This window comes from Lissotriton helveticus, chromosome 5_1, assembly GCF_964261635.1.
Source record: "Lissotriton helveticus chromosome 5_1, aLisHel1.1, whole genome shotgun sequence".
NCBI lineage: Eukaryota > Metazoa > Chordata > Amphibia > Caudata > Salamandridae > Lissotriton > Lissotriton helveticus.
The window spans coordinates 1,320,437,356-1,320,456,404 of NC_136065.1; the positions used below are offsets into that span (position 1 = coordinate 1,320,437,356).

The window sequence follows — 19,049 nt, forward strand, 5'->3', positions numbered from 1 at the left end:
GTTTGTAGCACCTAGGGCACAGGTACAACAGAACTGCTTATTCCACCTCGTCTCCTACCGCCCACACCTCCTCAAACATAGAATCGCTCCAAGCATCTCTAGAGGATGCACAACCAGGACGGTCCATTGTCGTTCTGTGCATAAGAGTGGCCAGTGCAGGCTGACAGCTTTCTAATGCTATGGCAGCTTTGGTTTTTATGAGGTGTTCTTGGCAGGTGGTTTTACAGACGAGGCACTGAGGGTAAAAACACTCCGACTAACTGCTGGGCCTCATCTACTGGCCCAATGCCCGACCCCCCAATCCGACCTTGTTTCCAAGGCCCATAAATCCCCGATATGTGCTACTGAACAATACAGAATATGTTGCCCCCGCTCTGCCACTCACAGACATCCCATTGCACTACTTAGGTGCACTGTTGCTTCTCACCTGTGCCACCATAACGTGTCCTCCTGCAGTGCCAGGCTGGTCCAGAGAGAGTCTTTAGCCAGGTTGTTGGGAAGTGGGTCACTCAAACTGCAGGTAGTAGTGCTGTTGACTGGCTGTGTCTGTGCTGCTGAGAGAGTTGGCTTGCCTCGTTGATGCACTGACACTCACTGCCACCACGCTAAGCTGCTCTCTCTGATTGTGTCCTTTTGATGGCCTTGGTCTGCTCGGACCTCATTCAGGAGTAATGGTGTACTGCTATGGGCAGGAGGCTGGAGTTTTCACCACGTGCCGATCTCTGGGGCCGCATTGGTAGAGGGCTGCTTTTACAATTCTGACTCAGCCGGACCGGGGTTGTTAAATACTTGCAGCGCCGAGAAATCCATAGGGGTGAGTCACACGCTATAATATTAAATTTAATTTACATTAATTAACATCACAGCGAGGGCAGGCTGGGCCCGGTACCAATTTCTGGTGGCCACGGCCACCTGGGGGCAGAGGGTGTTAGGGAAGCCTGCAGGGCTCGAGACACTGCAGGCAGAGTCTGGCCTGCCTAAAGCCCTGGAACAATAACATCCTGTAGCCTACGACCCGGTGGAACTCCTCACAGTGAGCGTGGATTATCCACATAACTACCAAGGTTTCAGATTGCTATGTGTGACATCTTCATAACTTCAGTGTAATTATGAGTGACATTTCAACGACTATGAGTGACACGTTCTCGCATGCAAAATCAAGCAATGAAGACAAGGGAAACATAGAAATATCAAGAATTACACCCTCACGCTCATCTAAAGTAAATTAAATTAGTAACACAACTTTACAGACTGCAGACAGACTCGTGACTGCAGATCTTAGATAGCATGCCTCAGGTCTCTTCTCTCAGACTCTGCCTCCATGAGGATGGATGTTTGTGTGTAGCAAGCTTCAGTCTGCATACAGTGCGCCCAGGCCTCAAACTCTTCTAGCACACCTCAGATTTGGCATAATTAACCCCATGGCTCAGACTCTGCATGCGCAAGACTAACCCAGGGTGGAGTACGTATAGTGGCACTCCGCGTAGTTCCACGGAGTTAAAAAAAAAACTCAGTGGAACTTTCCTCCGCCCTCCCAATAAAAAATAGAAAATGCTCAGATAAATATTCTCTATTTTCCTAAACTTGTGTGAAGTCTTTTTGTGGTGTTTTCATTGTGTTACTGTGTGTGTGTTGGCAAATTCATTACACATTGCCTCTTAAGTTAAGCCTGCCTGCTCTGTGCCAAGCTACCAGAGGGTGAGCACAGGATAAGTTAAAGTGTGTATCTGACTTACCCTGAGTAGAGTGGTGGACCCTACTTGTAAAGCGTGAATAGCTCTGCACACTAGAGACCCCATATCTAACATTGCATATTGGAGAATAAGTCTGATGACTGGCTAACGTAGGCTGGAAGCCTTTTCGACTGGTTGTGCTTTTGGCAATAGGGATTGTCATGGGTTACTAGAAAGTGTGGTGTGTTATGGAGCTTGTCTTAGTGTATTTAATACCAGGGTCTGGATATCAAATGCTGTGATCTGTCACACTGACATTGAGGCTTAAATGTGAATGGCTGTAACGGGTGAGTACTGCTGACATGTGTCGTTGTGGCTCCCTGTACAGTACTGTTAATCCTTTTTTGCTGCCCTGGCTATGTCCTCACGGTTAGCTGTTGCCTGAGGCTTGCTTGCTTGTTTCCTTGTGTTAATGTAACAAAATGCAATAAAGATATTTACAACAAAATCATGAAGCCCCTGCCACTGAGCAGTCTCTATTTGGATTGTGTAAAATTTCCTTTAACCAAATTGATAAAATCTTGGAACTGAAATTCTATATCACAAACTCGTGTCTTATCTGTAAGTTCCACTTCTAAGCACGTCACTAAAAAAAGTTTGCAATTAATTTTCACGTTATTGCTTTTGCTTTTTTCAGAGCTATATGGAAAGATACAGGGAGTGGAGCAGCAAAAGATGTCACCATTTATCAGATGATACCACCCTCTGGATACGCCTGCTTGGGGAATGTAGCCGTTGGCAACTACAACCAACTGCCTAATGCCAATGCCTACAGGTAAGTCGATGTGAAGGGTGAAACCAATGTGCTGGCCTCCAGTATTCAGGCTTGATGTGGGACAAGAGCACAATGGATCATGGAAACCAAGCAATTCAGGTAAATAGCTCATCTTGTAAAATGGTGGAACTGAGATTCAAATTAGAGTTTGCGAGAGGATGGTTTACGAGAGTAAGGGGTGCCCCCACAAATGGACAAAGATCTGGGGGAGATGGAACGAGAGTAGGGGGATGCTCTGTCTGCCGGTAAGGAATACCTGCCTATCCGAAGATAAATGAGAGAGAACATACTAATACTATGTTGAGTCCTTGCGATTGTGGGAGGGGTTTGTTAAAGTAAGAAGTTACTTTGGTTTGTATATCACAAGTCGAAAAGTGAATGTCCTAAAATGTATACAACATGTCTTTTATAAGCTTATGCCGATGGTTGTCACTGTCTTTGGTTGCGTATTGTTTAAAAAAAAAATAGTTTTACATAAAAAAGAAGAAAATTAGAGAGTGTGTCCCTTGAATATCGATGCAAAGTGTCGATGGGACACAATATTGAGGAGAGAATATCGAAAGTAACATATTGACAGGTAAGTAAACCTAGATTTTCTATATCTAAATCAACATGTATATATCTTTGGTGCACTTGTTATTTCAAGGTACGTAGATGTGGAATTTGGAATGGTGAATCTATACTTGTCAACTATGCATTTACCTTTAATATTCTTGTACCACAATATTGTTGGTGTCAGTATTCAGTAGTACAACCGAAACTGGGTGGAATTGAGTTTGTAATTAAAGCTGTTGTTAGGGCTGTAATTCATTTTCCTGAGCTGAGAGTATGGGGGTTTGGCCACAAAGTAAATCTTTTGTTTAATTTGAGGGTAAGGGATCATGTCCTTGCCTTTCTTTTGGACATGTCACTCTTGTTCCTTACAGGATGACCTTCTGTATCTTGCTAAAAACCTAGAGGTGAGTACATAGGTCTCTTCTATGCTTTAAATCCTTTTTTGAAATCAAAATTAGACACATAAAACACTAAAGTACTCTTCTCTGTGAAGGGAAGGTGAAGCTGTGCAACAGGAGGTAAAATAAGACATGTAGCAGAAAGGTTAACAACTGCCTGTATTGCACGTTAGCCTATCATTATGCCTTTTGAAAAAAACATAGACCTCTTATTGGGATACCACAGTAGCTCATGTATGCTTACTAAGTCATCTTGCACTTGTGAAAGTAAGGGTTCCCTGACATTGCAGGCTAAATGGGTTTTACCACAGAGGAACAGTATACAGTTTCCCTACAAAGTCTACAACCCAAAACCATAACCTCCAGCCTTCAAGTAAAGATTTTGTCAGGGCCTGTGGGTTTTAACTTTATGCTGTTGGAAGGAGGTTAACATTGTGTAGAGCTTCAATATCCAGCAGTTGAGGGGTCTACTGGAGACAAAAATGTATAATCACTGAAGAGCATTGTCGTGTAGTTCCTATAAAAACTATATAAGATCTGTGCGTTTAGACAACAAACACAGTAGGATTGGTGCAAAACTGATTATAACCCAAGTGGAGTAGTGTGGCTCACTGGTTAGAGGCAGCAGACCCGAGAGCAGAAGTCAGCCCGGGACCAGGGTTCGATTCCCGACGCGGCAGGGTCGTGGACCTTGGTCAGCGGACTCGATAATTCTCACTTCGGTGCTTACTCTAATCAGGGATCACACTCGGCAACTCTGGGCATTAGCTTGCCTAATCTCCACAACGGCCCCACCAATTCCGGGGATGCCTGGCTCCACCTTGGGGACTCCCAGCAGGGACCATCCCACAGGGAAAGCCAGGACGGGTTCCCCAGAGTTATACAGTGCCGGGACGCCCCGTTGCTGGGGCAGCTGTGCGCTTTACAAGTATACTACACACAAGCACCCCTAACGGGTATGTTAGCCCGTATGCCACCTAGCTTACAGTGCCACTAGAAACTCCTCTTACCAAGGAGAGAATAGTTCTTAGCAACTATCAAGCATGACAAACCTGATCTCTCAAGACCATGGAAACAGTACAGAACTTTTCGCTCAGTCACTCGCGCTTACTCAGTTTTAGAGAGATACACAGAATAAACGATATGGGCGTTTTCAATAAACATTTATTGAACATTCGTCATTCTAGTGTAAAAAATAGGTGTGCTGAAACAACCATTAGACAGTAACAGATGTAAATGATTAGAAGCAATAGGAAAGCAAAAGGATGGTAGATTTCTACCATTAAGCTAAAATCATGAATACAGGCAGGTATATAAAATACATGTCAATAAAATGCGTACCCCTACGATGCAATCCTAACTAGTTGTACCTAAGTGTACCTGGCATGTGTGTAGGTGTTAAGCCAAGAATCCCTCTAGGACACAGTCAACCCCATCACCTGAAGTGAGAGACTGTGGGACCCCGTCTTGGTCTTGAATTCGACACCCGCAAGGGATTTTAGACCACAGCAAGCTGGAGTATCTGCATGCAGGAGCCTCAGCGTCTTACGTCAGTGTGTCAGCATTGAAGTCTTTGTTTCCCCTCTCCTTCTCTCAGCAAGATGTGAATTTTATATACCTGAAGGTCTACCCAGGGGTTCTACCTTGCTGTGCCAATTTTCAGACTTAGGATGACATCGGGAATGAACTTTATACATAGTTATTATGCAGCAGATGGTAGTCCTGCCGAGTTTCCAAGAATCCTCATCATAATGCACAGGCTTTACATGGAAAATCCTGCGTTCTGTGTGCAGTGTTGTATCTAAGCAAAAGTTCAGTCCCCAAGAACCGTTATGTGTGCAATGTAGGGGTGAGCATAGGTGAAAGGTTATGATGTTACCTGAGCCTATATTCGGGTACCTATATGGAATATAACAGCATTTCGAATGGAACTTATGCTACTAGTCACATGAGCAGGAAAAAATGCCAGATTAGACAGAAATGGAGAAATCACAAGAAGGGTAGGACAGGTATACTGTGCAATGAACCTTTAACCTCCTCAATCCCCTAATGTAACGCATTGACAAGGAATATGTGCAACTAAAAGACATCATTTTAATCAAGAGCAGATTAGACTTCAATGGAGTTGAAGGGTTTCAGTGATTGGATGCTGAACAGGGAAGTCTTCAGGATGATCAGCAACAGGTGTGGTCAGTTTATGGTAGACTTGTTTACCAACAGTGTGAATGCTCAAATACACAGAATCTATAGTTGGCGGCCGGATCCGAAGGCAGAAGCGGTGGATGAGTTAAGTTAATTTGCATGGTGTTAGACCTGGCATCTTCGGCGTGATTTCCCCTGCTTTTTTTGCTTTTGACCTTCTGTTTTTGACTGTGTGCTGCGTTTAGTTTTCACTGGTTTTATAACTCTGGGCACTTTACTACTGGTGATCAGTGCTAACTGCAAGTGCTCCCTGCGTATATTGTGATTGTGATTGGTTATCCATGATTGGTAGGTTTCATTTTATGGCAAGGCACAGAGGCCAAGGTTATGTATATCCTCTTATTGCCAACTCACGGGAAGCAACCTTTACAATGCAGTCATTACATCACACTACACTTACAATGCAGTCATAACATCGCAACATTCTTTACAATGCATGTCACTACAACGCAGGCATTATAACACATAACATTACAACGCATGACACTACATTGCATGTCACTACAACGCATGCATTACAATGCATAGTACCCCTACACTATCCAACACTTATCCTACTGTTGCACCCCCTGGAGATAGAATATTAGTTGTATCCCACCACTATCCAACACTTACCGTAGGGTTGCACCCCTGGAGTTCGAATAGTAATTTTAACCCCTACACAATCCAACACTTACCCTACTGTTGCACACCCTGGAGTTAGAATAGTAATTTATACCCCTATACTATCCAATACTTACCTTAAATGGCATTCTTCATAATGGTATGCTTTGTAAAGGTAGTATGCGATGTAATGGAATGCATTGAAAAGGTAGTTTTTTAATATGCAATGTAGTGTCATGCGATGTAATAGAATGCGTTGTAGTGGATGTTGCGATATAAAAACTGTGTTGTAAGTGCATGCATTGTAAATGTATGCGTTGTAACTTTATACATTCCAACACACATCAGCAATTACAACAAACATTTAGAACTTAGAATAGGAATCCTCGAACATTCTATCCTTTACATAACCCCCCTGGCAGACATCTTCCTTCTTTGTTGCTGCTCACAGCTAAGATAAGTACATGCTTTTTGAACTCTTCATTGATAATACGTTAAATGTGTGAGCAGAATGAGTTTTAATTGGATGATATGGTAGCAGAAAGTTTGGTTAGTATATCTTTGTACATCTTTAGAGTAGGAGAGTATTTATAAAAAATTTCATTTATTGAGGAAATTTAAATGTTAGCCTTTTGTGGTTTGATCGGCAAGTGGATTCCGTTTGGGAAAGTATTAAGGGTTTTTCGTTAACTAAATGCGGCTGTTGAGGCTGAGGTGGTTGTGGACACAAGACGAGAGAGCTTGCAGGCGCACAACTGGAAGAGCCCGGAGTGTGCATGCTGTGCTGCTCGCTGCACGCTTTTACAGGCTTGTTTATTCAGCATGGTCTAGAGGGAATGTATAGAAAAATGCTAATGTTTCATTTTGGGGGATTTATCTGGTATCTTGCGTTGTGGTTGTCCCTCGCGTGCTGGCTGCCCTTTAGTTCTTTGATTGTGCCAGGCAGGCTTATTGGACTCTATTGGCTGCCGTGAAAGCGACAAAGGATGCAGGCACCCATTTTGAGTTGGGTTTAGTACATTATCAGCGAAGTCAGTTGTGGCAGCTATATTTTGGGGTCATAATTATCCTTTTTTCCCAGTAAGATTTGACACCAGTAAGGTAATCAGAGGAATGCTGGTACTTGAGGTCCAGAGTTGTTGTAGTGAGCCCCTAACTTTCTCAAGTGTCACTTAGGTTATTTTCAGGGATATTGGAGGTTCTGGTCAGTTCTGATTGTCATAATGGTAAACAATGGTGTCACAAAAAGAAGTGTTGAAGACAAGGTCCAGGATTGTGTAAGTAAGGCTATGTCTGTCAGGGCGACACAATTAAGAAAGAAAATTGATGATTGCATGGAAACTTTGGAAACAGAATGGAGAATGAGCAGTATTGGTCTGTTGATGAGGTCGTAGGGAAGCCGACAGCAGGAAAGAGTAGTTGTATAGCGACTCAGAAAAGAAAACGTATTCAAAGAGAGAAGGGCTTGAAGGCAAATGGACAATACATTCCAAAAGACAGTCAGAGGGCAATTCGGCTGGAGCTGAGTGAGAAGACTATAAAGGCCAGTACAAGAGAAAACAGAGCAGTGGCCTGTGATGAATACTCCAGCAGTGGGGATATTGTGATTCCCTGTTCATCTGATATAGATGACACAGAGGTGGAGGAATTGGAGAAGAAAAGAGTTAAGAAGGAAAAAGGTAAAAGAGTAGAGGTGAAACAGCTTAAGGATCCCCTGAGGAATCATGTTTGACCCGCATACTATACAACATCCATATCTCCTCAGTGGGTCCAGGCAAGGCATGTGGCTAAATATATTGAGATGCCTGAAGAAGTCAGACCTCATTCTGAATGCCCAAGACCTTATTTAGCCAATAAGGTGGCATTTTCACCTGAGCTAGATTCAAAGATGCTAGCTTTTTTCAACAAATCAGGGAGAGATCCCAGAACTGGTCTGGAGAAGGGATTAAAGGGTGTCAAGACTGCCTTCTTGATGTGTTTGGGCCCTTAACAAAGATGTTTAACATGTGTGAGGAGGCATATTTGCAGGAGACAGCAGTAGATGGGTGCAGCGAGTGGTGTGTTTACTCTGTAACATAAATGCAGCTGTGTGCGCAGAGAGTATGAAGAGCCTTCTGATGAAAATAAATCTGAATTTATCGGAATTAGCATGCAAATAATCAGGGTCAAAAGGCTAAGGGCCTACAATTTGGAGATGAATTTGTTAAGGAGATGGCAAAATATGCTGGGGAGTTATATTCCTGTCAAAAGGTGCAGAGGTATAATAGGAAGGTTTTCGGTGAGCTGGGAGAATGTGGTGTTGATTCCCCAGCCGTGTTTTTGGAATCACACAAACTTCCATTTCAGGTGGCAGTAGACCCAGTGGAAATCAGTCATCAGGATACCAGACACCACGATTCTATGCCCAATGGCAGAGAGGAAGAGGAAGAGTTAGAGGAGACAAAAAGGCAAGGCACCAAGGTATGTTTGAAAAAAAGATCATTTGTGTATGCGCCAATTTTTGAGACAGGTGAAAAGAAGTAACAGCAGATCCATGAGTGTTGCAACTGGTGAGTGATTCTTGGATATATTTTGTTGAAAATCTGGTGCCAGAAATACTACCAAGGGCGCTAAGTTTTTCGAAGAGAGAATGGTAGATCAGGGCGTAAAGGTGTTGACAAGAAAGGGGGCCATAGATAGAGCAGGAGCCTTAACACCTGGTTTTCTAAGGAATCTGCTTCTAGTAGAGAAAAAGGAGAAGGGCATGAGACCTGTCATAAACTTGAAGGAGTTGTAAGACTATGTCCAATACAGTCTCTTCAAGATGGAAGGGATTCATATGTTGAGAGATCTCTTAAGGAAAGGTAACTAGTTAATGTGTCTAGATTTGAAACCTGCATATTTGACAGTTCCAGTTTCCCCAGATCAGAGAGATTTCATGAAGTTTCATTGGTAAGGGATAATGTGGAAATCTTCCATTTGGTTTGAAGATGGGTCCTTGGTGCTTCATAAAAGTGATAAGAACCAATGGTCATCTGCTTGTGGATAAGAGGAGTCCAATTAATAGTGTATTTAGATGACATCTTGATTATGTCACAAAGCAATGAGTTAGCACAGTAGCATAGAGTGTTTACAGTATGAGTGCTGCAGGAACTAGGTTTTGTGGTGAACAAGGGTACATCCTGTCTAGAACCAGCACAGGAGATGGTGTTGTAGGGAATTCAGATTTGGATGTTAGAACGTATATTGAGGACAAGGTGAAGAAGATTCACAAGGAGATACAGAGAATGCTGATGTGGAAATGGATAACTTTAGGGCAGATAGACAGGATGCAAGGCCTGTTGTCTGCGTCTATTTAGGCATTTTCTCCAGCCCCATTGCACTATCAAGCACTATAGAAGTTGAAGGCAAGGGTTCTGCACAGAGGGGTGAGGTATTCTCAAAAGGTACAGGTAGATCCAGAAACGAGAGGGGAGTTTCAATGGTGGTTGGAAGATTTGGAGGTAAGGCCATTTTTGGAGGTATATCAGAAGGGTTTATACCATTGGATGCCAGTCTGCAAGGCTGTGGAGCAAGTTGTGGCTCAATGACAATGGAGGAAAAAGGACAGTTCAGGAAAAGGAGTTGCACATCAATTATCTAGAGTTGTTGACAGGTTCCTTTGCAATCAAGAGTTTTGCCAGGACCCATGTGAAATGTTGTGTTCTATTAAAGATAGACAATATCTCTGCTGTATGTTATGCCATCAAGTTGGGGGTACTTCGGTCTACGGCTTTAGCGTAGTGAGCGAGGGACTTTTGGCATTTTTGTCTGAGCAAGGATATTATAATAAAAGCACAGTACATACCAGGAATAAGCAAGACAAGAGGAGATTAGAATTCAATGGAGTTGAAGGATTTCAGTGATTGGATGCTGAACAGGGAAGTCTTCAGGATGATCAGCAACAGGTGTGGTCAGTTTATGGTAGACTTGTTTACCAACAGGGTAAATTCTCAAATACACAGAATCTATAGTTGGAGGCCAGAACCGGAGGCAGAAGCGGTGGATGCGTTTCGCAAATATTGGGGAAATATTTGCGGCTATGTTTTTCCATTCTTTTGCTTTAATACAGAGATTATTGTTAAAAGTAAGAAGGCAGAATAAGTGTTGATAGCTCCATTTGGCTGTCCTAGGTAGTGTAGGTGGATGTCACGGAGATGTTGGTAGACAATCCAGTTCTTCTGCTAAATTTAGCAGACCTATTATTGAGTGCAGTGGGGGAGAGATATGAGTTAGAGTTGAAAGGTCAATTTAGGTTCATGGCATCGTTGATTTCGGGAGAGCCTCGCAGGTGTCAGGGTTATCATTGGAAGCTTCAAGACTCATCAAGGAGTCCTGGGCTCAAATACATCAAAGGCATACAGGTTGGCATTGAAAAGATGGGTTTGTTAGTGTGTTTCACAGAATTTGGATCCCATATCAGCACCTGTGGTAGAGGTGGTTCATTTCTTGACAGAGGTTTTCTTAAAGGTGTGATCATACAGTTCTGTGAATATTAGTAGAGCTGCCATTTCGGCAGGTCATGAATTGACGGATAGTTTACCAATGGGACAGCATTATGTATTTAAAAGGCTGTTGAGGAGTGTGCAGTTAAGGGTATCGCGGGTCAGATGTATTCTTCTTTGTGGGATGTGAATCTTGTTTTGAGAGAATTGGCAAACTGGATGGTGAATGCATTTTTGGATCGAAAAAGGCTGTCTTTTGAATTGGTCATGCTACTTTATCTGATCTCATTTATGAGGGTGGCAGTTGTTAAGGCGTTAGAAATAACAACACAAAGATACTTACCATTAGGGGTATGCTTTAATGTCAGAAGAACTATAACTATGTCTCAGGTCATTTTTTATCCAAATTTGGATTAAAATAGAACATTGGGTGTGGTGAGATGTTTGCATGAGTATGAAAGAAGAAGAGAACATTTGAGAAGTAGGGTTGAGACGCAATTAATAATTTCTTTTAGACATCCTTTTAAAGCTGTGTCAACACCCACTTTAGAAACTTGGGTTAAGGAAGTTTTGAATAAAGCAGGAATAGATCTTGCTGGATTTGGGGCACAATTAGTGAGGGATGCTATGGCATCCAAAGCTTTCTTGACAGAAAGTGGTTTAACAAGTATTTTCGCTGCAGCAGAGCAGTCAACAGAGTTGGTGTTTATATTTTTCAGTACTTAAACAAGTGGATTGTGCTGTAAAGAAAATTATGGCAAGGCTTTAAACATGCATAACATTGGCCTCCGTGCCTTGTCGTAAAATTAAGATTTTCCACAGTAGGGGTTGGGTAGAAAATCATGATTTTATTGAAGATACAGAGGCTAATATTATCCCGCCCTGTTTTGTAACCACCCTATAATTTGTTTTTATGTGATTTCAGGTTGAGGCGCTTATAGGAAATAAGTAACATAGTGGTAGAAGAACTGGAAGAATGCTGTTGCAGATTGGTGTGTTGTTCATATGTGAGATGTTCATGCATTAGATGGACTGAGGATCTTATGTTTGCAGCAAAAAGAAGCAAGAAGGCTGCCAGACAAGGGATTATATAAGGAATAGAATGATCAATGATTCCTATTCTAAGTTCTAAATGTTTCATGTATTTGCTGCTGTGAGTTGGCATAGTGAGGATATGCATAATATCATCTCAGTGTCTTTAATAAAATCATGATTTTTTTTATCCATCCCTGCTGTGGAAAATCTGAATTTACTGCTAAGTCCCTAGTAAAGTGCACTTTGTGTGCCCAGGGCCCGTAATTCAAATTCTACCAGTCTTTACCAGGTAGGGTATATCCTTCCTATTCTAATGTTTGCACCTTGCATTGGAGGTAATATTGTAATACTATGATTCACCTGTTTCAAACTTAAAAACTCAGAGTGTAGTATTTCCGTGCACAATTTTTGCCAGGTGTAATATGGCAATGTTTGTATGAATGAATGAATGTTTCATAAAGCGCATGTATGCTGAGGCGTCTTAGCACTAGGGCTGTATTTGTGATCAAGCAGTGGGACAAGCACAGGCTTAAGACTTAGGTACAAACAACCATGTTTTAAAGATTTTCTTAACAACTGTCTGTTGGTTTGGCTCCTCAGTGTAAGAGGCAAAGTGTTCCAGAGTTTACAGGCCAGATGGAAAAAGCTTCTTCCCCCCATTTTACTGTCTTTACCCTAGGGATGACTAACAGGCAAGCGGTGGATGATGTAAGGTTGCGTTGTGAAACCTACCAACTGAGGAATTTGCTGAAATAGGCAGGGCCGGTGCCATAGAGGGCCCTATGAACAATACACAGGGAGTTATATTGGACCCTCACCTGGACCAGCAGCCAATGCAAATACCAAGTACTTTGGGACACCAGACTACATTTAAGCAGTTAATGTGCTGCTGCATTTTGAAGTGACTGTAGCTTGTGTAGGGTCCTCTTTTTTGCTCCCAAGTAGAGGGCTTTATAATAATCTATCGTCGACAGTACCAGGGCTATGACCACTGTTTTCCATAAATCCATCGGGATAAAAGGTAAGACTTTTTTTATGATCTTCATAGTGTAGAAGCAGGATGATGTGATAGAATTGACCTGGTCAGATTAAGATAGCTGGTCGTCTAGAGTACCTCCCAGATTTTTTAACTTCCTTGCTGGGGATGGACCAGGTCCGGAAACCTCGGGCCACCAGGACTTGTTCCATAATGTAGTATTTTCACCAAATAGTAGCACCTCGGTTTTATCAGTATTTAGCTTTAAACAATTGTCCTGCATCCATCTGATGCTTTGGACCATACAGTTATTAAAATTCATTGCCACATCATCAGGCTTTGATAATAATGACACCCCTATTTGTGTGTCATCCATGTAGCAGATAGCGATAAGTCCTTGAGAGCAGATACATTTAGCCAGTGGGGTAACATAAACATTGAACAGAGTTGGGGATAACGAGGATCCCTGTGGCAACCCACATGGCAGAGCATAGGGATGGGATTTATGTCCTCTAATCATTACAGTTGGCTATCTATTTGCTAGGAATGATCTACTAGTGTTCGATGACCCACCTGTGATCCCCATTTCGGATATGTGCCAAATGAGTACTTAATGGTTTACCGTATCGAACATGGCTGAGAGGTCTAGCAAAATAAGTATTGCCTTTCCTCCCCCGTCTATCTGGATACGAATCTCCTCAGTGGCTGCAATTAGTCCTGACTCTGTGCAGTATAGAGGCCGAAATCCGTGTTGTGATAAGTCCATTTTGTCATTTGATTCGAGGAAGTGTACCAGAGCCTCGTTTAAGGCTTTTTCTAGGACTTTAGATGGAAATGAAAGACAGGAGATTGGTCGATCATTTTTAACCTCTGTAAGGTCTTGCAAGGTTTTTTTTAAAGATAGGGCGTACTAATGATTTTTTCCAGTTGCTTTGGAAAGACCCTGAGTCAAGAATATTATTTTGGATGGGTGCAAGATGGCATGCAATGGTTCTAGGAACCATGTGAAGGACCAACCCCGGAAAAGGGTCCAGTGGGGATCCAGGTTTGGTTGATAGTATAAGTCTCTCTACTCTTTCAGGCGTTAACTGATCAAACTTTTCTAAGCAAGCCTGTTTAGTATCATCATTATGATCCAGGCGAACCAGCTCATCTGGACTACAGACAATTCGGTAGCTTGAGAAATCGTTGTGTAAATTTTTTACTTTATTGTGAAAGAAATCTGACAGCTTTACCTCAGAAATCTGTATCAGGGGCTTTCAATTTCAAGTTATGCACAGATGTCCAAATTCAGCATGGAGATGTTTTCTAGACCTGGGCAGAGCTTGCAGAGTTTCCCATCTGCATAATTCTGCTGAGTTACCAGAAAACTCTGCCAAATTCCGCAGAGTTCTACGAGTTAGCGGAGTTACCGCCTCACGTTCTGGGATGGCCTCGCACCTGCATCTCTCAAGCTACCACCTTCCAGCTGAGAAACGGTTCACATTAAAGACATTTCAATAAACAATGGGTGTTGCGGATGCATGAATCGTGTCATGCAGAGAGCAATTTCTAAACACCCAGTGAAGGCACAGTGATTAGCAACAGGCAATCAGTGTCATGGTAGGACTGGAAATGCAGGGGCATGAGCACAATTCCTTTATGACGTTGGTGAAGCCTTGTACTTAAGGCTATAAGGGAGGTCACCAGAGGCTATCACTGCTATGGAAACTTGTTAGTAGAGCACACAAGGCACTGTACAGACTACTGAGTGTAGGAACGTGGCTTGTAAATGACTGCTGTCTGATAATCATGACATTCCTTAGTGGACACAAATCAATTCTGGAACCCCACCAGTTTACACCACAGCATGCTTAAAAAAAAATCAAAACTTAGCACCAGAAATAAGTGAATTAAAAGCAACAGGTCAAGAAGAAACTACAGACTGTGATGGTCCAGAGAACTGTGCCCTGAGTCCGTTTCCTTCCTTAAATGCCACCGTCTTTGAAATGGAAGCCGAGACGCCAGTGGAGCAAGACTGTGCCTACTGCTGGGATTAGTTTCCTCGCGTCCCCGACCCAGTGAAGTTGCTGGCAGACATTGACCCCGGCATGTTGAAAGCTTAGAAGTTGATAATATCTCCGACTTTGAGGAGATTTAGCATTGGGGCTGCTGGGATTTGTACTAGTATGCAAAAGACCATCTCTGTTTGCGCGTGAAAATATTATATTTAACCCTGTCCTGAAGAAGCCAAAGAAGATCTGGCTGAAACGTGGTCACGTCAACACATCATTCGAAGAATCTTGGAATAGCAGCAATTTTTTGTGATCTGTGATATGTTACACTTGAGTCAAGCGAATTGATTTACAGCCATTGAGTGTGACACCATGAAGATTTCCTCTAAGTGGTTCTCCTATAATTAGAGGGAGACAAGAGTGTATATATTTTTGTGGGGTTATCATTTGGATGTTTCATTCCTGTATTATTTTTCATGGTCTCAGGTCATATTGTTGAATATTGTATTGTAAAATATTAGGTAATTTTTGCTTTATGTTGCGCTTTGAATAGGCGTCTCTGCCCTGTATGTGCGAGAGATTGATTAGTTCTGAACAAATGAGTTTGTATTGAGGGGGTAATTAATAGTACTCTTCTCAAAAAGTGTTGAGTATTGTTTCCTTTGATATCAATTTTGAATGTATTATATTACGTCCCATACCCAGGTATTGAAGGGTTAATTGGGTATACCCTTGTTATTTATGCATGCATACAAGTGATCCATGCACGTTACATGTGCTGAAGTAAGACCCCCAACCGCATATCATAAATGCCAATATAAGCGCTCCATGAGCTGGGACTCACAGTGATGAGATGAAGGGTTTTTGCAGATATGCGCTACAAATGCGTTTACCAAGGTAGTTAGGAAAAAATTTGTGTGCAGCTCTGTAAATGCCGCCGAAGAGCGACCTTGCCAAGCAGAGCAGGTGCTCTCCACAAGGGGGCTGTACAGAAAATTCCTTTGTTTCCCCCAAAGGACGAAATAGCAGCTTTCTGGAATCGTGCTGACAGACAAAGAAGTGTCGGGTCAACGGACGTGGGTTTAAATACACGTACTGCCCAGAAGTCCAACCAGACCTGCTGCTACCTGGCAGTTGTGGCGAGGGATTGAGCGTGTGCTCCTCCTTAAATAATGCAAGTAATTAACAAATGTTTTGACACTCCCTTAGAGGTTCTGAGGTACTGAAGAAAACAGTTGGCTTGAGTTGTGTTTAGTAAGAATTGTATTAATTACATCCTGGTTGTTCCTGATTATTGTAATATTGTAGTTGGAATGAACAGCCGACGTGTTTCGCCCTGAAGTGGTCAATCGGACCAGGCCTTTCTCAAGGTTGTGAAAAACGCAATATAGTGGTTTAGGTCAAACTGGAATTAAGGGACCTAAAGGAAAACCACCAGTGGGTGCAAGGTGTGAAACATTCAAAGAGTGGCAGTGACTCACTTCCTATTTGGAGTGGTAAAGGCTGCATGGTTTTAAAAGGTAAGGTAGGAAGGTGGAGGTGGGGGAGTTCATAGCACACGACAGAAGTAAAGGTGTGGTGAACGAAAGAAAAGATAGTAAGGTAGTAAGACACTGATTTTATATAGTTGTAGTGTTATGTTAGAATTATTTTTTTATTTTAATTTAAGGTGCTGACAGGCAAAGAGGCTTGGTTAGGGCGTTACTATATGTTAGTCTGTGAACAAACATGCAATGCAATAACTAATACTTCACTAGGCCTTGGATACCCTTTCTGCCACAGCTCTTCCCTCTCCTTGCCAAGAGTACACGTAATATAAACTGGCACCTAATCCGTTTTTCAGTATTAATTCCAGAATTGCAAGTGGATGCTAATTGTCCTAGAGCAGTAACGTCTTCTTCTACTGATCCATCAGATCATTGGGATCGCACACCAAAGTATATCTCTCAAGTGAAACTTTAGGTAAAAAATGTTTATCAAGTTTCTTTATATATATGTCATAATCATTCAAGATAGACAACTGCATCTCCCTCTTTCTCATCCTATAAATCTGGGAGATGCTCAAAAAAGTCTTGTCCTTCTGATCCTAGACAATGAAGTAACAAGTTTCTGCCCACAACTTCTATCCACATACTTTAAATTCATTATTAAAAACCTTTTTCCATTTAGGCCATTTTAATAATGTCTCACCTGGTGCCAGCAAAAAGAAAGGGGGAGGAGAAATATTCTGCATGATTGTGCCTAATTGAGCAACACTGATAATGATAAAGCGAGTAACACTACACTTCATACTAACAAATGATAAAGAACAGATGACTACGCCAGTATCTGATACAATACTTTAGTTTGTATCTGGAAAACAAATTATTAAACAAAACCCTAAAATGGATGAAGATGAATAGTCATTAGGAAGAAAAGACCAGCAGGTAGCAATCTAACACTAGTAAAGTAACAGGCTGTCCTTTGATAACATGGAAAAGACGACCACAAGTTCATCATCAGCTCCCACACTTTCCGAAGAAAAGGAGAAGTCTTGTTACTTGCGGAGAGATTATCCTATGAAGAAGGAATGCATGCTGGCAACTAGGAAGAGTGGTAGGAGTTCGCAGTGCTATATCAATAACTAATAAAACAGTCTTAATGTGACAGACAATATTACATCAGCAAGTCTGGTTACATCATCTACATGGTTGAGCAATATCTTTGGTGGGTGGGTGCATGTATTGAAGGTGAGTGGTAAAAGAGGGCACTTCAGTGAAAGGAATACTGCATGAGCATCTACTTGCATCTCTGCAAAAGATGTTAAGTTCTCAGTAGCATGTCCCTTCCAGTCTGAGCCGGAAGTAAGTGGTTTCAAAGCACTCTACCCTTACAATTTTTTCCCCAATTTGCTATTACTAACCATAGTAGATTTGTATTTCTGGGTTAAGAGGAATATGTATTTTACGTTACATTAATTGCTCGAAGTATGTCCATCCATACTGTATCCCTATTCGACTCTTGAGGGTGTCAGTATAAGATAAGAAATACACTATCAGAAAATGAAAGCCCGAAGTGGTTTTATTTACCCTAAATAACGCAGAGGAGTAGAATTTGTGGGAACTTACCATCAACGAGGCCCAGCCATGGTTACCATTTCTAGACTACTCTGGGTATGAAGACCGTCCGGAGGTTTCTTCAACACTACTGCTGTCCAGTGTCTGAACCACAATTTTGTAGTACGCCTGGGCAGAGTTTGCGAAGTGACATAAAAACATTTGATATGCTACGTGGAGTTCCTCAAGCGTCGGAGTGCGTTACCTGAGTTCATACTGATTTTTAGCAACGGGTGTTTAACCCATGCTGTAAAATTAGCGTTAACAGCATCACACGCAGCGCAAGAGGGTGCTGCTTCTTTCTGCCACTCCAGTAGAAGTTCTACTCAGGCACCAGTTTCCTCAACACGAATGGAAGGTTTCTCAACGTGAGTGGTAGTGACCATATGCGACCATCCACATTGCAAAATCTCACTGGGAAGTAATCTAGTGTGGATTTTCCCTGCTAACTCTCGCCAACTTAACATTGGTAAGTGGGAGCGAGGAAAAATCCTGGAGTACAAAGTGCAAAAACTCCACAAACTCCATGAACGGAGCTGAGTTCACTGCCCAAACCTATTTTGTAGCCCCCCACAATGCCTCTGGAGATGAATTCAGATATGTTCTTGATTTGTTTTCATTTGGGGCCAGTCCTGAGGCTGCACAATACTTTGTCACATAGCTTTTTCTGTGACGACTCACCACTTCCAAGCACTGTCACTCTAAGCTTTAGGATAAATTACCTGGGCAAGTATGCAAAGGAATTTGACTAAGAACACACAGCATGTCTGTTCAGAAAAATGTGGCTTCTTGTTGCAATGGGAAAACATTTCCTAGCACTACTTTCCCTTTTTTCATGTTGTTGGTTGCCATTTTGTGATGCGATTGTAGTAACTTGTAAGTTGCAGATAAGTACTCTAGAAACAACAGGCATTTTACCTGTTGAACTTCACACCTCATCATCAAACAGATCGCTTACTAGCTAATACTTCTTCAGTCTTTAAGCATTTCTCCCAGCAGCTGTTTCTGCCAACTAGCAGCAGAGGAGGAGTGAATCAGGGCTGACTGGATGCCCCAAAGTACGCATGTCACTTTGGCTGGCGGTCTTGCACTCACTAACCAGCTATCTTAACAGCTTGCTGAAGACCAAGCAGAGGCCTAAAGGGCTTGAAGGAGCATTCAGCCATTATGCTCTATCCAATCCTGGCGCTGTTCTCATGTTGGTGAGAGTAGCACCATGA

At 42.2% G+C, this 19,049-nt stretch overlaps 1 protein-coding gene across 1 annotated transcript in view; it reads left to right on the forward strand.

The window, feature by feature from the left end:
* Positions 1–19,049, forward strand: part of LOC144753601 (uncharacterized) — a 113,874-nt gene that overhangs the window by 45,455 nt on the left and 49,370 nt on the right. Inside the window, exon 5 of the mRNA XM_078641242.1 lies at positions 2,371–2,508. Within this exon, the coding sequence (XP_078497368.1) occupies positions 2,371–2,508 (138 nt within the window). The remainder of the gene's footprint in view (positions 1–2,370; positions 2,509–19,049) is intronic.